Source organism: Rhinocladiella mackenziei, assembly GCF_000835555.1.
Source record: "Rhinocladiella mackenziei CBS 650.93 unplaced genomic scaffold supercont1.7, whole genome shotgun sequence".
Classification (NCBI taxonomy): Eukaryota; Fungi; Ascomycota; class Eurotiomycetes; order Chaetothyriales; family Herpotrichiellaceae; genus Rhinocladiella; species Rhinocladiella mackenziei.
This window is the reverse complement of record NW_013550598.1, coordinates 1675848-1694661: the sequence shown is the minus strand read 5'-3', so window position 1 is coordinate 1694661 and position 18814 is coordinate 1675848. Positions and strand designations below refer to the sequence as shown.

The 18814-nt window shown below is 51.6% G+C and overlaps 5 protein-coding genes across 5 annotated transcripts; 1 reads left to right on the top strand and 4 right to left on the bottom strand.

Annotated features, from left to right (window-relative positions):
- Positions 1-319: 319 nt before the first annotated feature.
- On the bottom strand, positions 320-3517 carry Z518_09407 (AMP deaminase; the record flags this gene model as incomplete). The annotated part of the gene is made up of 1 exon (XM_013413363.1): positions 320-3517. The coding sequence occupies one exon, from the start codon at positions 3515-3517 to the stop codon at positions 320-322; it is 3198 nt and encodes a 1065-aa protein (XP_013268817.1).
- Positions 3518-4214: 697 nt separating this feature from the next.
- On the bottom strand, positions 4215-6815 carry Z518_09406 (uncharacterized protein; the record flags this gene model as incomplete). Its single annotated transcript, XM_013413362.1, has 4 exons — positions 4215-5410; positions 5465-6124; positions 6181-6579; positions 6626-6815. 4 exons carry the CDS (start codon positions 6813-6815, stop codon positions 4215-4217), a joined length of 2445 nt encoding a protein of 814 aa, XP_013268816.1.
- Positions 6816-7894: 1079 nt separating this feature from the next.
- On the bottom strand, positions 7895-9389 carry Z518_09405 (uncharacterized protein; the record flags this gene model as incomplete). Its single annotated transcript, XM_013413361.1, has 2 exons — positions 7895-8784; positions 8834-9389. The coding sequence occupies 2 exons, from the start codon at positions 9387-9389 to the stop codon at positions 7895-7897; spliced, it is 1446 nt and encodes a 481-aa protein (XP_013268815.1).
- A 494-nt stretch (positions 9390-9883) lies between these two features.
- On the bottom strand, positions 9884-12503 carry Z518_09404 (uncharacterized protein; the record flags this gene model as incomplete). The annotated part of the gene is made up of 2 exons (XM_013413360.1): positions 9884-10649; positions 10720-12503. The coding sequence occupies 2 exons, from the start codon at positions 12501-12503 to the stop codon at positions 9884-9886; spliced, it is 2550 nt and encodes an 849-aa protein (XP_013268814.1).
- A 1012-nt stretch (positions 12504-13515) lies between these two features.
- Positions 13516-18726, top strand: Z518_09403 (uncharacterized protein; the record flags this gene model as incomplete). Its single annotated transcript, XM_013413359.1, has 1 exon — positions 13516-18726. One exon carries the CDS (start codon positions 13516-13518, stop codon positions 18724-18726), a length of 5211 nt encoding a protein of 1736 aa, XP_013268813.1.
- Positions 18727-18814: the final 88 nt, after the last annotated feature.

Sequence of the window (18814 nt, the reverse complement as noted above, 5' to 3'; positions counted from 1 at the left end):
TTGGCCTCAAACATGCAGTTCAACATTCTTAAAACCAAAATCCCCCCTTCTGACTCAGCTTGCTCGGGCTAATTAACCCGAGGTAGCTCGAAGTCGACAACAACTGGCTTTCCAGGATTCCCCAGATTTGTTCTTCTCTCACCTCCATACTCTTTTGAAACTCAGCTCTTCTCCTGCATTCAACTACCCTCCGATTTCTTCCGACGTCAAGGTTTCACCCATCCTGTCATGCGTTGCTCGCCGTCCCTCCTCCCGAAATGCCTACCCCCATAACAGTCGGCATCTTCGCCATAGGCGGTCCGGCACCATGATAATCCCTTTAGTCTGATTGCTCTATCTGCGCCAGCTCCGAATCCTCCTTGACCTTCATCTTGGCCAATCCTGGTTCTAGTTGCAAACTCGACGCCATATCCGGCCTGGTCATGTCCGAGTTGCTCGAGCTGATTCTCAAGCTTCGTCTCCTCTCTCGTTGATGCACTAGTCCGGGGAAAGCGCGAGGTTCTTGACCAGAGATATGTGCGTCTGGGTGTGACTGTGAGGGATATAGGGTGCTTGATGTCGTCCGTGGTCTCGCGGGTGAAGTATTACCCCCATTCACGTCTATGTTGGCGCTGGACCTCGACCGCGGCCATCTTGCCGTTTGAGCGGGTGGGATGGAATCCGACACGGACGCGTAGTACTGACGGGGAGACTCTAGCCCTTTGTATACTTCCTCGATCGGTGTAGCCGGATCTGTCGGGTCCGGGAGATCCGGGGTGCAACGGTCAAAATGGCTGTAGTCCTTGGTGTATCTGGCAATGAATGCATGCTCCGCCTTCAGCGTTTCATGCCTGAATGCCTCCCTGACATCAGGAACATTGCATTTGGCCACATCGTTGCCCAGCACTCCCGGTATATAGCAGTATTTCCCCAGCCATCGTTGTTTCAAGGACAATTCAAACCCGCACTGATCCACGGAATGCTTTGCCAACTCGCACATGTCCACTGCGCTCAGCTTGTAGATTTGGGCGGCCACCGAATACTCTTCGATCAATGGCTCCTTGGTAAATGCGAATTGCAGTGGATCATCGGTCGACAAAGACACGTTCAATCCCTTCTTGAAGTAGCTGATGAATGGATTGCGGTCATATGTCAAAAACAGCGCATTGTTGCTCAGGGGTGACATGGCAATTCCGACCTGATCCAGGTAAAACAGGTACTGAAGCAAAGGAACCTTGCGAAGGGTGATACCATGACTGATGCTGTGACAACACAACAACGCTGCTGCCAGATGGTCCGTATCGCCAGCCTCACCACAATGCGGCCGAAGCAGGAATGTATTGAAACCTCTCCTTTTCCGCCAGGCATTGAGGGAAGTCATGTTGGCAAACAGGTAATAGATCCAGTATCCATACGGGGGATTCTGTTTGGTATTCCATTCCTTCGGCACCGGGTACTTCCGATACAGTCGTCTTTCCACTTTGCTCTCGTCGTCAACGCTATCGAAGCCAATCACTCTTTGGAGGAAGACATGGAGTTTAGGGTGGGTCGAAGGATCTTGGGTCACCTCAAACAAAGGTTGGAAGATGTTTCTCAAAAGCTCTTCGAAATTCTCCATCGTTTTCATAGATTTGTACAAGGCGAACAGTCGCGGAATCTGGATGAGCCAGCGCACGTTATGGGAGAAGAGCCGATTGTCCACCACCCACGCCGCCAGTTTGTCCCACTCATTAATGTTGCGACCATAAATGCTGATTCGCCACTCGACCATCTGATATTTGCTGGATTCCAAGTCTGTGATGACTTCGCGAGTGATCTCAGCCAGATACCGGCCTTTGATGAAATTATCCGTCTTGAGAAAGATGTCCCTCAGTCTGGATTGCCCGATAGGGTTGTATTTCAAGTTGAACTTGTCAAAACGGTGGAATGAGTCGGTATGAGCATGCATATCTAGCGTGTCGATGCTCAAGTCGTATGCTGTCAGGTTGATACTTTCAAATACTTCCTTCAAGGTCAACCGCTTTCCATCTCGATCGATCACCACTTCGTCTGGACATTTCTTCATTTTGCTCTTGATGAACCGCAGCAGATGCTTCTGATTCATACATGAAGAGTGATGCACGTGGGTATCCACTTTCCGCACATTGTAAAAGTCACGGTGAGGTACCTTTTTGGTGTCTGCCACTTCCTCGTATTCATTCAACAAAGTGTACAAATGGTATCGGCCTTCCAAGTATTGCAGGCGGCGATAGGCAAAGCTTTTGGCTGGACCATCCGAAGCAATGTCCAGAATGGTATCTAACGCCATATAGTAGTCCCTCAACGTTGGCACCGCAACCAGGGGCTGATCATCGTCCTGGTACACCTGAAAGACACTTCCGGCATCCATCTCAAACCGCAGGCTTTTGGCTTCTTCTCCTGGAATAATGCACTCGCTCAGGTCGAAGTCTTCGCCAATCGCATGGCCGGCCTTTCGAGCCTTTTTGGTGCTTGTTGGTGATGACGGGCCTTTTTCAGATCCGGCCTGACTGGCTCCCGTTGACCATTTGTTCGGATCACCGGCGCTGGCATTGCCGTGTGCCCTCATATCGGCCATGTAGAGACTGCTTGAAGTGCTGTTAGGAGGAATATAGTTCGCCGGAGGCTCCCGGGCCTTTTGCTCGTTCCAGACCGGATTTGGTGGAGGAGGGTAAATCTCCCAAGTTTCCTCGTCTTTGGGGTTCGCACCCGGGCATTGGAGGGAGACCTTGATGTACTTCTGCCTCAAATCCAGTAAAGTCTTTATCTTGTCACAGATCGCCTGTACTTCACTGACGATACTTTCTTCATTCGGCGCTAGTCCTCCTGGACCACTTCCCAGACCCATACCGGCACCAGCACCATGGACGCCTTCATGTGCAAGCAAGGGATCCTTAAATTCGTGAGGCAGACCCGGGTGGCGCTTGTGACTCCGCGCGGCAGCGTCGGCGACCAGGGTGGGATCGGGGCGTGCGTCCTGAAAATTCATGTGTGTCTGTAACGCAGGGAAACTTTCCTTGGAAGCCCCCAGTTGGAAACCACTTGGAGCATTCCCGCGGTGGCTGAGGCGAGATTGTCTCGATGCAAGACTGGGCGTCCGATTCAACGCCATGTCGCCATCGAGCGAAGGGGGCAGTGTGTAGGACTTTCCGAGCAGCATTGGACTACCCATTTCCTTCTCGGATTTTGTGTCCATGCGGTGGCGTTGATAGATGAGTTTGGCATCAGCATAAGTATCACGCTTCTCAGTGGCATAGTGGTAGAATGGGTGAGGAACATGGTCGTCTTCCTGGAGCTCATCTGATGAGTTAGTGACACCGGTGTCCGGAGTATTCGAATGCGGCTCGTCCTTGTCCTCGGGCGGTAGAGTGGAGGGTTTCCAGGCGAGAGTTTTCTGAGTTCGTGGATCGTCCTGCAAACCAGACACGCGCGACTTCCATTCATAGACGTCCGCCTCTTCGTCCGAGTCGGCTGTGGTACTGTGTTGCGTATGGGGTAGCGCAGAACTGTGGCTATCCATGGCCCGCATTGTCAAAGCTATTGTTTGACCGGGTGCGGACAGCCCGGTGGACTTTGCAGTGCGTTGAAAAGGAGTCAATCAATTCAATCAAAAGGGGCAAATCACAAAACTGTAGAGGGCCGCCCGACTGGTTTGCGTGGATTAATGATGGCTAAAGCAGTGATATCTGGAAAGATACCGAAGGTCCTTGGGGGATCTAATCAGGGATGCAACTAGTAAATGGAGTGCGGTGGACGGGTGGGAGTGTCAGCGTTTCTCGGAGGTGGAAGTTGTCGACACAAGTAGTGGGCTCGCGGGAATGCTTGGCAGCTTGTCAACGAGTGAGGCGGTGGCGACGTCGACGGTCAACGGGGCTCTAATTCAGGCGCTGGAGGGACTAAGATGACCCAGTCCGTCCTACTGGCACATCCTGATCATGTTTTGCCTACCACGTCCTTGATTGGGGAGCAATTGGCGTCGCAGGGCTCGGTCGTGACTTCTCAGCGCTCTCCATACGAATCATTGGGGGGCATCTCTCGGTTGCCCAACAGCACAACAAGTACTTTGTATAATCGACTACCTCAGGTCCGTCAACGTCGGGATGAGACACTGGCAAGTCACACACGGCCTGGTAATAATACATTTCCCTCAAACTCCAAACAATGCTCGCTGGCTAAATCAAAGATCCAAAATTCCTTTTGTTCCCCAAATCCTCAAATTAGGTGCCCAATGCTCCACACATCAGCTTCACCAGCCAGGCATCGCCAGTATAGCTCGTGCATGCCTCCTTGAACGAGGTCAACTCAGGGCTATCGGCCACTGTGTCAGCCAGCGCGTTGTTCTCGATGACGGTCCCTGTCTCCGTCGAAGTCGTGTTCAATTGGTCTGAAGAGGTGGGTCCCAGTGGAGTCCCCTCAAGTTTCCATCCCTGAACGGTAGCGTTCGCGTTCTTCGGTGGTGTCTGAGGTCCCAGGGTACCCTTTTTCCAGCCACCAGATATACTGGTAGGATGTCCTGTGCTATCTTTGACGCAATACTTCGAGTTGAACTGTGTTCCTCTTCTCTCTTGGAAGGCCATGTTTGCCACACGCGCCCAGAGAAATGTGGGATCATAAAGCATTTCTCGAGTCCACCACATCCGACAGTCGGCTGCTTCATACACAAACTGGAGAGGCGTCTCGGTCTTATCGCCAATCCGGAAATGGTTGCGTCCGTTGACTCCACCTCCAGCATACCTAAACTCGCGCAGTACAGGCAGATATGTAAAGTTCTCCCAGATCGACCCATTGGCGAGGTCCATGAGGGTATTTTGGGGACTCTGGTACAGGTCGACCCACCAGGGTGTGATGGTCGTATCGAATGGGAAGACCTGGACGCCCTTGACACCACCCACTGCCTGCATGGGTCCCGTTTGTGGTCGACCGCCGACGGTGATGAACTGGACATTGGCGTAACTCTTGAGATATTCTGAGAAGACGGTACAGGTGCTGGCACAAAGCCCGTCGAGTAGCACCACAATATCCTGGGGAGCGAAAGGCTGGCGGAACCCAGTGCGGTTGTTTGTTCCCGTAATGATGATTCCTTGCCCTGCAAAGTCAGAAGAATTAGGATCGGTGTAGTTGTTTTGGAAAAACGCCGAGAATTTGCCTCCGTAAACTTCGTAGGGGCCGTAGAAGGATTGAAAATCAGGATAGTGTCGCATGTCGGGATCTACCACCGTCTGGTAGGCAAGCGGGACGTAAAGATTTTCGGCAAGATCTTCATCGGAAGTTTTCTCCGCGTCTGTAATATTATTCGACGCAATGCTTCCCAGAATATAGAATCCAAGGTTGTCTCGCATGTTTGATTTTGAATTCGGCGGTATTGATGGGAAAAGTTGGGCGAACAAATCGGTGCCGAGATCAACTAGCCCCCCTAAAAGCGACGTCAAAATCAAGGCCAAAACAAATGCTTCACCCGAGGACCTACCTGAATTACCCTGGAGATCTATGATCAACTTTCTCTTCCCCGTTCTCACGGCAGCGTCGAGAAACTTTTGTACGACGGTCTGAAACTCTCTCTCGTAGTCCAAGGAAATATCCGTGGCCGATTGGAACTCTCTCACTTGCAGAACAGCGACGTCAGTAAAGCCAGTGTCATTCAGATAGTAGCCTGCCACGGAGCCTGCGCTGTGCTTGATTACCGGGTATGGGTAACCGGGGATGGTAGGCGCACTTGGCGATGCTGACGTGGAGGTAGCTGCTGCGCTGCTGGAAGGGATCGCAGTCACAGACTCAAAGGCTCCGGGGCAAAACGCAGAGTAGGCATCATCCCCAGTTGCCAACCCATCCAAAGGAACATTCACCGTTGCGACGTTCGGATATTCACGCGTGGTTCCATTTGCGAGAGTGATATTTGTTGAAGTCCCTGGATAATACGTGGGGATCTGGAAAGTCTGATAGGACGGTCGACCCAGCGAGAAGAAAAGTTGGTTCCATAGTGCATCAGGATCCTGAGAACGCGCATCCAGAGACTGGGTCAACAGAAAAGACACGACGTCTACGCCGTCGATGCTTTCCACCGGTGATGGTGTGTAACTTGTAACCGGGAGAACTTTCTGTGACTCGGAGTCTATTGTGATCAGATCATCTGTCTCACCGGTCAGTCTGGACTGTCACAAAAAGCATACGCCACGGAACACGTACCAACAAGGTACACCTGTGGTGTCTGTTCTCCGTCGGAGGACACAGCTGCCAACCCATTTCCAATATTTCGAATGAATGTGAAAGCGCCCACGACGTCACCCTCCCAGTGCAAATGGCCATCGCGTGCTGAATTTAATAATGAAACAATATCGATTTGCATATCATATTCGCTTTCGTACTCGCCTCCCTCCACCTTCTTCTGTATGTTGTCCCACTCAAGGTCCAGGTCCAAAGCCGGGAAAAGAAATCCTGATGGAGGGTCTCGCAAATACTCTTTGGTGCTCTGGAATTCGAGGAAGGTTCGTAATGAGTTCAGGAGGTCCATTGCAGGTTCTTGGTAATTTGGGACCGATTTCAGGCATTCATATGCCAGTTCGGCATCTATTATGACCCCAGTCGCTGAGACTGTTAACTCCAAGTTCAACGCAGAGGAGTCTGGACTCACCCTCGGGTTTTGCAGCCAGATAGGCACTCGATGCGCTAGAAGCCCATCCACAAGCGATATTGCTGGATGTTGGGGTGCCCGTTGATCGAGGCTCGAGTGCCCTTGGAGGAGCAGTGACGACCATTCCTGCAATGCTCTGGATCAAGCAGAAGCCTGCGACGGCGCATGCACGCCGCAAACCCCTCGCCATCGCCGATCAATAGTGAGGATTTGTGGACGGTTACCTCTTACGCAGGAGGTAGGAAAGCAAGAGTGAATTTATGAAGCTCTTAAATGTCAGAGGGCTGAAGGCGTAGAAACATTTTCTGAAAGAGTGACTGTACTAGGAATGAAACGAACAGTAGGCGTGCGTAATGAATGGTTGGACTTCGAGCTCAGTGAATTTGGTTACCGAAAGGTACAATGGTCGAGGTTGAAGAGGGAACAATGGCAAAGGCGCTCTCCACCTTCTCAATATCGCTAAGTGAAGGAATCACAAACTCTGCCATGGTATGAAATTGACTCGAAGGAAGAGAAAGACACTCCTCTCGTTTCCCGTAGTCAGCACTTGGTAAGGGCAACCTGCGATTTGGCGGCGATGGTGCTGCGGCTGAGGCAGAGGCTTGGACCCCCAAATTTGGAACTAGAACAAGATTCAAGTTTCCCACCATCCCCCATTTTCTATTCTCCGTCGCCGATCCTTGGCTAACCCACCCTTCTTCGGCATCACAGCCTTCCACGTGCTTCGGACCTTTGGCACTCAAAACCAACTTGCATGGCCTTCCGAGGCGAAGAATCCTTCAGTCGTATTGATCTACACCCCTGTACACTAGCATCGCTCCGTCCAGCAGAAAGGGCCACCGCTGAAACAGTCATACCGAAGTGGAATCACTTGGGAGAGGAAGGGTTCATCGCAATGGGAAGGGGGCGACACCACGTAAACAATTTCGGTAGATGTAGGGTTTTAATTGAATGTTTATAGTATGGATGCTTAACTTCCCTCCTTTGGAAAGTGGAGGCTGCACGACAATTACCTTTGTTTTCCTTTTCCTTTCCCAACCATTCGAAAACATAATATCAATCCTCCGGATGGATCACTCGAGATTTTTTGTAAATTGACCCGTCTTTGGCCCAAGAAACCCGCCAGCTAAGGAAATGTTCGACACCCAATCCAAAAGGACTCCGCGAAGCATAGACATGCTTCTGACCTAGCCATTGTTCCCAACCCGTAATCTTGTTGTTTTCATACTGTACACAACTTAAGATGGAAGGAATAAACCTTCTGACTGTTCATTCATCGAGTCCCCGACGCAGTCGTCTGCGTGACCGTTGGCTTGCTCTGATTGCTTCTTCTGTAAGAATATCGTCCGGCAGCTCGAAATCCGTCTCTGCAAACTCAGGAACAGGTTTTCCGAATGCTAAGATAGTACGTCCACGTTGACGCCCAGCCACCGCGGCATCTCGCAGGTGTCGTTTATCAAAAAAAGAGACAAATGGCTTGGGGGGAGGCGGTATCATTGACACTTCCACGGGCTTTTTCCGTTTGTGGGCATTCTTTGCTTCTTCGATGAGCTGTTTGGATGCAAGCGCGTCGATTTCACTTGAATTTGCTGCTTGCGTCGACTCACTGTCAACACTCTCTCCTTCCTCGACTGACGAGGCGCTGCCCTCTTCTTCGTCGGCTTCGTCATCCTCTTCCATAGCCTCTTCCAAAAGTGCCTGTTCTCTTTCTAGCTTTCGTCGCTTTTCTTCCTCTTTCCATCTTTTGAATTTGTCGATCAATGCTTGAGTCTCTCGGATGAACAGCAATCGCTTGGGCTCATATCGCTTCTTCTCCGTCTCCGTGATGCCAGTGATTCCCAAGGTCCTCAACCAGTCTGGTCCGCGGAGGTCTTCTAGAAGCTTTTCCAGTTGATATTTTTCATGTTGTGCTTTCTCCCTGTCACCATTTTTCATTTGTTTCTCATGTCTCTCGGCTTTCCCGTGTATCTTGAGATACGCGTCTTCACCTAAAGGATCACTGGAAACGGCCTCGGAAGAGACGCCACGCCGGCTCAGATGGATGATATCTGTCTTGTGCAATGGCCTCTGGGCGCCAAATGGGTCAGGCTTGGGGGGATGCGGCTTGAAGTCAGGAGTATCATCCACGAGGATGACTCTGGTCCGGACAGTTAATGCTTCTGGTGGGTGTTAGTCGTGCCACACAAGCAGGTGGGAAGAAGACTGGACCTGGATCTGGGGGCTTCAAGCTGAGCATCTCTTCGAATTCTGGGAAATACTGTGCAAGCTCCGTCTTCGCCCGGGACCCTCCATCCTCAGATCGAAGCTTTCGTCTTTCATCCTGAGGCGCAGACAACGGCCCTCCTCGAATTGAAGCCCTGGCTCTTTCTTCAATGATTCGAATCTGGTCATATTGTGGTTTGCCGCTGGGTGAGTCGGTTGGTTTGACGGGAGATGATTTGGTTGTGTGTAGCGTGGGCAGCGAAGCTTCGGGGGCAGGCCCCGGGGACGGGGAGACGCCTCTGTGTACGCCCCTTCGACTTCGTAACGGGATGCGTAATTGGGGTATTTCGTTCTTGTTGGTCGACAGACGACGTCTTTTCAGATCTTGTTCTTGTCCAGAGATGGTAGAAGTGCGGACGCGTTTGGATCGCAGCGCAGTTCCACCGTCGCCGGATTGCGGAAGCAGAGGTGGCGTGTGGTCGATTAGCGGACTGCTCGACCTGGATGACTTGTGACCTCGTAACGTAGGACGCCTCAATGACGACCTGGAGCCGGCCACCATGATATGTGATGGATTGTAGGGCTCATGATGCTGCAATTGCAGTTGTCATGTAAATGTTCATCTGTGGCTAATGGAAGGATTGGTCCTGATAGCAGTTGAGCCCGCCGTTGTTGAAAGCAAGCAGTGCTTGCGGCTCCAGGTGCACCCTGCGTTTTTGTAATGTCACGTCAAGTCGTAAATTTTGTGCCCGCCCCTGCGGGCTTGTAGTGACCGGGCCAACTTTTCACGATATTGAAGCATCATTCGTCATCAGTCAGTGCATGAGGCTGTCCGCCTTGAAGAGAGAGTCTCTCAGCACGCGAACGCGAGACTTGGAAAATTGTGGTCAATTGTCATTGCGAAGCACACCAGGTCAATCCTTTTTAAAAACCTTCCCATTTCCATGGTGCTGGTATTTCCTCCGTCATAAAAATACTATACACCAGGGGCATAATCACCGCCATTGCCCCTGTTTTTGATGCCAGAAAGCCCGGTCTCAAACGCCTTGTGCAGCTTTATGTTTCCCGCCCTTCGGAACTCCCAGACCTGGATCCTGTTCCAGTGTCATTGCTAGGGGTATCCTGATATATTTCTTCGTCGCTGTAGAGATCATCGTCACTCTCGCCCGCGAATGCATCATAAAGCTCCCCTCCACGCCGAGCTCTACCCTTACCGCGTGCTCCTCGAGAGTTCAAGCCTTGCTGCTCGTCATCATCTGCGTTGCCAACCATTTCAAACTCATACGCATCACGTGGATTGTTCCTCAGTCTCTTCCGTCGCTGGGCTAAAAAGTATATTCCGAGACCAGCGCAAAAGACGATGATTAGTCCTATTGAACCATAGATCCAGATTTGCGTTCGCTTCGAAACGCCAAAGGTAGGGAAGAATGAGGGAAGAAAGCTCTCTGAATAGGTATGCGTCGGCTCAGCCACCATTGTGGTTGTTGCGGCCGGCACCGATACTGTGGTAGTGGTCGTAACAATAGCAATCGAGCCTGTTGCGTCGCTTGGCTTCGGCTTCGTAGGTCGATCAATATGATCTGTAGGTGTTGCCGGAAGTGAAGTGGGTTCGCTTTCTGCTTCGATACTGGTCGTGCTGACTGCGGCAGTAGCAGTTTCATGGTCATCATCGTGCTCATCGGGAAGAGGGTGGAGGCCCTGAATTTGGGGATTAATTGATTCACCCCAAAGATTGAGGCGCCAGTCAATGAAGGTGCCATTGAATTCGTTTTCCTTGGTGTCTTTCACAATGACCGTCCAGTTACCTATTCCAGACTCGCCCCTACGACCTGTGTTAGTTCGCCCAGGGTTCGAATAACAGTTTTTTTTTTTTTTTGGAAGCATGGACTCACCAATGAACTACGGACATGAATGTCCAGTCATCGTAACCTTGAGTAGCACCATCTGGACGACGACTGGTGGCGAGGTGACTAACTAACCCGTCTGGACTGATCAGGTCGGCACTCAGATCTCCCCTTCTAGTATGTTCCACATTCATGGTGACAGTGACATGTTCGAGTCTTTCCAAGTTGGCGTTCTTAAGCATCCCTTCGGTAACCTCAAAGGTGGCAGCCAGTCCCTGATCGCCTTCTGGAATTTTGTGCTGAACGCTGAGCCAGGGTGAATGGAACCAGGCTTGGGGCTTCCTGGATTCGAACGTTTTCGCAGCCTCCACAAATCGATAGGCGTCAATCTTTCCATACCCATACGTATGACTGAACTTTTTACCAATGGTCGTGTTCTGCCAACTGCCATCATCCAGGTGTATGGGAATGGCTGTTTCAACACACAGGTACTGCAAGTCTCGCCAAGTAAGGTCGGGTCTGACGCTCAGCACGAGGGCAACAGCGCCAACCACGAGTGGTCCGGCAGCAGAGGTGCCTCCGTGGCCATTGTAGCACTTGTTGGCGCCGACGTCGGTTGTGTGGATAGCATCCTGATGACCGGAGCTATAAGTCACCACAAGTTGTGCGGAGCAAGCTTCCGAGTAGTATGGATGATTGCCAGCTCTGTCAATTCCGCCGACCGTGATACTGTAGATACTGTTGGTATATCCGTCAAAGTTACAATTGTCCTCACTGGCAGCCCCATTGCCCGCAGCAAAGACAAAGACAGATCCCAATCCATCCCGGCCGCTCTGCACACCATTGACCATGGCTCGTTGAATTAGAATGCCAGGAGCTTCCATAGTGGCACCATCATCCGGTGGACCCCAGGAACAAGAGTAGATTTGGTTCTCTTGGTAGTGGTAGTTGATTGCCGTCGCCTCGTCCTCATCGCTGATCGGCTTGGACAAAATTCTGATGCCCGCGATCTTGCTGTCGTAAGCCATCCCGACCCCACAAACATTGTTTCTAACTGCGGCAATCTCACCGGCACATCGAGTACCATGTTTGTCGTCAAACAGCCGAGGCTTGGGTTCGGGAGAATTATCGTTGAAGTCGTAAGAGCCCTCTGCATAATAGTTGGCTTTGAGATCATTGCTGTGCATGTCAAGACCATCGTCAATGACAGCGGAGATGGTCCCGTTGCCAGTGACGCCGTCCAGCCATACGCCAGTCACATTCAAGTCCTGTCCCAACTGCAAGGGATTAAACAAATGCCATTGCTCTTTAAAAATGGGGTCCTTGATCTCCAGAGCTTCGGCGATGGAGTTGAGACGTTGTAGGGCTTCTTGCTGAGCTTGGTCCGTCTCTTGATCAGACTTCGCGTCGTCTGCACCCTGCCCTGCACGAGAAACCGAAAAAGGTGGTGGAGGAATCCTCTTGACATGGCGATGCCGTAGCCGTTGCTTGTCAGACCACAAAACGCCCTCCAGATCGACATTGATCTCTCTTTTGGAGAATTGCGCGTCTCTCGGGTCCAAACCACATCGTTTTCGCTTCTTTCGCCTTTTTAGTTCTTGCAGAGAGTCCTCAAGGTCCTGACAAGAGTTTTTCGGGCAAGAGAAGGTATAGTGATGTGGTAATTCCCCAACTTGTCCTTCATATTGAGCACCTAACCGACGAGCCACCTCCTGAGGGACATATTTTGCATCGAGATGAATAGCGAAGTAGTCATTCTTTTCGTAGTCGCGCGAAGCAGCGCTGACTGACCCGGCCAAAAGCAACAAGGAAAGCCATGAGGGCAACCGCATGGTAAAGATGTCAGAGGAAGGTCACCGAAGAAGTTACAGGCATGCCTTGCCAGCCAATAGGACGATCTCGTAAAAATTGACTTTCTGGTATATCGTCGCAGTTGTCTATTGATGGACTCGGCCGTGAAGAGTCGGACGTCGTCGTGGTCAGGAGGAATATGGTCAAGACAGGTTACAACCGTAGTATATATCCTGCTGGCGTTGTGTAGGACGCAATTCAATTCGCACAGCGAAAGGCAATGTGACACCGCAGATAGAAGAAGCGTGAAACGTTGAATTTGCTGGGCAGGCTAGCAGCGACACTGCTCCATCGATGAGAGAAAGAGTCGTACCAAGAAGCGAAAGGAATACTAGGGAAGACCGTCAAAGTTCACAGGCAAAGGAAGAGATTCCTTTCTGTCCTGAAAGGCCATGAGTTTTTTGCCTGCGGACCAAGTTCTATTTCTACTGGAGTCCGGAGGGCCAGTTAGAATGATGAACAAGTGTTCAGGTAAGCAGGTTTAGCGGGAGCCAGCGCCATTTGTCTAGGTTGCGAGACTCTCTATCTTCGGCCCGGCCCCCCCGGTAAGTAACCAGCGAATCGTCGTTGTCGTTGTGTCCAAGAACCTACGTACTGCGACGGCCAATAGGCCCCTTGTTTGGTGCATTTGTGTCGCAATGTTCGTTCATCGACGTGGTCATCGCCAGCTTGTTACCAGCCACACCCAAAGATGGGCCTATTCACTACGTCTGCGTCTTCATCTGCTTCGCCTTTTTGTTGGTCAAGATATCTATCCTCAACTCTTCTTGTACATAATGCTATCATTATATAGCTTCATGTCAATGCTAGTTCTCGGCTAGCTGCATGACATCTTTCTCCAGCCCGCGCTTTGCAGCCTTTTCTTTTCCTCGGTGCTCCCACGCATTCATTGATCTGATTCTTCTTGTTCATGGATTCCTCCCTTGTCTGTGAAAAGCCCTAGAGAATCGACCCTGCCGTTGTGGCGTTCTTCCCGGCCTGATCTCCAATGCGATGGCCTCCTCGATGAACCAGGTCGAGCTCTACAACGATCCGGCTCTCGATCATATCCTTGACCAAACCAAGTCCCGGTCCAGAAGCAATGGGACCAATCGTCGGAGCAGCGTGGGACAAGAGACGCGCTCGTTCTCTGAGAGCCTCAGTTCATCGGTCCAGAACCCTCCTGCCGCGCCTGAAGTTCCTCGTGGACCGCCGATTTCCTACCGAGCTTTGGGTCAAGGTGAAGGGAATATTCATAGGTCATTCTCTCAAAGAGCCAAGGGACGCCCATTCCACCGAGAAGCATTTGCAGACATGGATGACGAATTCCTGGAAGAAAACGTCAGGCCTCAAGCTCGCATCACATCCGACCCGGTCCGTAGGGACGTCCCTGCGGCGATTTCTCGAAAGCCCGCGCCGACGGATGGCTTGACACTGAACACGACGGCTATCAATGGCCCTGCGGCGACGGGAGCACCAAGAAGAGATATTCCGTCTGCCCGCGAAATGAGTTCCGATCCAAACAAGTTCACTCAAAAGCCTCGACGCATTTCAGATACGCCTCGGCGCACTGAAGAACCAATGTCTGCTGTGAGCAGGTCGAGCGCCTTTCGAGAGGAGGCTCAGAGACGGGATTGGGCACCTGATCGTTCACCGCTTCAAAAGTTGGAAGTCACACTCAGCGATATTAGCAAAGAAGAGAAGCGTGCTCGGGTTCAAGAGGCTGAGATGCTTTTACGAGAACGGGGGGCCAAAGCGGCGCATGAGGCTGTCGAGTCGTCTAGAGAAACAAACCCACTCCCGAAGGCTTCTTTTTCCACCAGACGATCTACATCCAGACGAGATCGCGTTCCTGAGCCAGAAACCCCTACCTTGGAGGATGCGGGTCTGGTTCGCAACCTCAGCAATACCCAACGACAGCGTCTGCAGCACAGCACTACCGTTGACAATCATCGGCCTGACGTGAGAAGTTTGTCTGGAGAAGGACATCCAGGTTTCGACTACAGCGCGTCAAGTCCAATGCATCCCGATTCTGCCAGCCAGTCTCGTCAATCAAGTGGCAAATATCGAAAAGAAGAAATCCCTAGACAGGATCGAGCTCCAGGAGCCCTATCCCGGAAACAGCGTGACACAACACCCACAAGTGCGGAAGGCCGGCCAGCGGATGGGCCTCCCAACCAAGTTTCTTCCCGTGCTCCTCGAACTCAAGCAGCACATGGCCCTGTTCGGGGTGACATCTCCGAGCGTCAGAGAAATGCATCTCATAAAGCGGCGTTGGAGAAGCTTACCGGCGTGGACGGTCCCGCGAGCGTTACACGAAGTGGTTCTCGAAAACTTCAGAAGGCCCCACCTGTTACTGCTGAACGACGCACGGCTTTGACGGGCAAGACACCAAGCCGAATACCAGTCCCCAGCACAGTTACCACGGCTGCAACTACGAGGCCGGAGACATATGATCGAGGCCTTCACGATCCAAATGTTGACATATCTCGATCTCAACAACGACCACACACACCTCCAATCGGTCTAGGCCTTCAATCATCGCCGCATCCCAGCAGTCCACGGTCACCCGCCGAAAAGGTGGCCGATGTGACGCGTCAAAGACAACGAAAGTCAAGCGTCTCCTTCAAAGAGCCTATCAATCGCCGTCCTGTGGATGAATGGAAAGAAGCTGGTATCGCCAAACTCACTGCTGCCGACTTATCCACGGAAACAGCCACGCCAGTGGACAGGAACAAGGCATGGTGGGAGCAGGCACCATCGTCATCAGGACGCAGACGAAGCAGGTCAACGAGGATGTCGGATCAAGCTGCGTTTGATGGGCCCATTGACGATAAGACGGCTGAATTTAAACCAAAGCTCTATCTCCGATGTGGTCCATTACTCCAATACACAGGCATGAAGCGAGAAAAGACCGAGAAGGGTGACGAACGCGAGTTCTGGCGAGGCAGTGTGTTGATCGTAACACAAGATTCACACTCATCCTACGATTCTGCACCCACGTTGCGCCTCTTTTCACAACCGCAGAAATTGCTCCCCCCTCCGCCTCATCAGGTGACTGGAGATGAACTCAATCCCGAATATGTCGACCCCATTGCGGGCTTGATCAAACTCTCAAGGACAGGGCGCGCATTGTACGTTCGTCCTGTTGATCACCTCGAAGAAGGCAAAGATCTCTCACAGATGGAAAATGATGACGGCCTCTTCGAAAGCACGCCCAGTCCTCTGGATTTCAAAGATCCACACACCACTCCGAACAAAAGAACTCTCGACATGGATGGAGAACGATTGGGAAGATATCAAGAAGTGACGGGCGCCAGGTTGTACGCCGATCCCGACCGAGATGTGACATTTTGGCGATTCAATCTGGAGATAGAGCTGGGTCATGAACAACAGCACATTGGATACCGGATCAATCGTGGCCCAGCCGTTGGATTCTGGGTTCAAGCTCGGGGTCAAAGTATGAATATCATGTTTCATACGTGCAACGGGTTCAGCCTCTCTGTCAATCCTGACCATTTCAGTGGACCCGATCCTATGTGGCGAGATGTTCTCAACACTCACCAAACCCGTCCGTTCCACGTCATGATTGGTGGCGGCGATCAGATATATAATGATCGTGTGGTGCTCGAGACTCAACATTTTGGCGAGTGGACGAAAATGAGAAATCCCGCCCGCAAGCACCACGCCCCATTCTCGAATGAAATGAAAGAAGAGCTCGAAACTTTCTATCTGAACAGATATGCTCTGTGGTTCTCACAAGGCCTCTTCGCCATGGCGGCGAGTCAAATACCGATGGTGAATATTTGGGACGACCATGATATTATCGATGGATTCGGTTCTTACCCTCACCACTTCATGGAGACTCCGGTTTTCACGGGACTGGGGAATGTCGCATTCAAGTACTACATGCTTTTTCAACATCAGAGTGTCGCGGAAGAGACGACGGCTCATGAGCCCAGCTGGTTGCTAGGCCGAGAGCCCGGCCCTTACATCAAACAACTCAGCAGGAGTGTGTTCATGCACATGGGTAAGCACGTCGCATTTCTCGGTTTGGACTGCCGCACAGAACGAATGCGTGGTGAAGTTCTCAGTGTTGATACCCTGGACATCGTTCTCGAGCGATGCCGAAAAGAATTAATCGAAGGAGAAACCAAACACCTGATCGTCTTGCTCGGAGTTCCCGTTGCCTATCCCCGTCTGGTCTGGTTGGAGAACGTCCTCACCAATCGACTTATGGATCCAGTCAAAGCCTTGGGAAAAGCTGGGATCTTGAAAAAAGGGTTCCTGAACAAGTTCGACGGTGGAGTTGAAATCCTAGACGATCTGGACGATCATTGGACGGCAACCAGCCACAAGCAAGAACGAAACGAATTCATTAAAGACCTGCAAGATCTCGCCGCCGAGAAATCCTGCAGAATTACCATCTTGAGTGGTGATGTTCATCTTGCTGCAGTCGGCCAATTCTACTCGAATCCCAAGCTCAAGATTCCGAAAGACCGAGACCATCGATACATGCCGAATGTGATATCTTCGGCGATTGTCAACGCTCCGCCTTCAGACATGTTGGCCGACATCCTCAACAAGCGCAACAAGACGCATCATTTGGACGAGTACACTGATGAAAACATGATTCCTATGTTCACACATGATGTCGACAACAGGAATCGAAACAATAAACACCTGCTACCGAGACGCAATTGGTGTTCGATTCGAGAGTACATGCCTGGTTTGACTCCTCCGCCATCTCCACCGGCAGAATCAGACATTGGAGAAGAGGACGATATTCCAGAAACCCGTCCTCGTCGATTCTCCTTCTCCAAGGAAAATTTCCATCCTCGAACGTTGGTCCGCAGATTGAGTTCACGAAATGCACCGCCCACCTCATATCGTGACATGATGTATGATCAAGGTCGTTCCGCATCTCATGACGGCGCGATTCAACCCAATGGAGCCACATTGTCTCAAGACAGAAATGCTTCCGGCTCTCGACCATCCTCAACTGATTTCCAAGCGCCTCTCCATCGCCGAGCCGCCTCTTTGGATTACAATTCATCAGGCACTCCGATCCGACCGGGTTTGTTCCAACGTCGTCCCACCAACTGGTCCGAAAAAGCTGCGAAGAAGGGCAATATCCTTGCCATTGACGCCGACGGTAATGAATTTGACGTTAACGATGACGTCAATCTAGAGGGAGGACTGGATGTGGTTGTGAATGTGGAGGTCAATCCGAAAGATCCGTCTGGAATCACGATGCCTTATCGTTTACTCATTCCCGCCCTCTGGTACGACGGGAGCTCTGACCGTGAAAAACTTGACGAGGCCACAGGTGCGCAGAGAAAGCCAACCCTCTTGAACCGAATCGGTTTGGGTGGGAAACGGATTCAGAAGACCGGTGGACAGCAAGGAGATACCTGGAACGCGGCACCTAGCGATGAAGAGAGTTATAGCGAAGGAGACGATATTCCTAAAGCACCACCGCCCCGACGAAGATTCAGTCTTTTCGGCAGTCGTAAACAGAAGAAGGAAGAGTACTTCAGTGACTCGGAGGAAGATCATGACGTCCAACCCAATACCGGAGCTCCTGCGTCACAACCTCAACGATGGCAGCAACCCGGCAGCGCCGTGCGTTCCTCATCCGCCGTTCAACCCAAGCAGGCTGAGTATCAGATGTCACATAATATGACGAGTCCACCGAATCACGATATGCTCTACGACACTGAACATCCCCCCCCACCAAGCCACAGTCTTGAACCCGCGCCGCATCCCAGCGTTCGTCGTTCCCTAACTATATCGTCTTCTGACGGTCCGTCTGCCCGAATGAATCGAGGTGCGTCGACCGCCAGAAACATTAGCGGCAGTTACACCACAGATTCACGCGATAGCACCAATGTCAATGCCAGCGGGCAAGACTATGACAACACCATTCCTTCGTCGACTGCCGCAACATCCAGCATCCCATCACGCCGCTTGAGTAAACAAGAACGATTCTTCGGCGTGAGACCCTACGACGACAGTGCTCAACCCTCGCCGCAACTCAGGGGAAACGGTATCACCGGCAACAATTTTACGTCCGACGACGGCGTTCAGCATTATGGTAGCGCTCCGGCGAGAGGATATTCGGGCATTGAAGCGTACAAGGAACCCAGGACTCGAAGAACATTCAGTCTCAGACGGGGTTTGGATTGGTTGGATGGACGGAATAGGGATGATGAGCAAAATTAATTCATGGGATTCATTGCCTATGTTTGTTTGAGTGTGTGCCTTTCTTGTGCCTTAGCAAGCAGGCGCGCGCCCAGGGCCAAATTTTTTC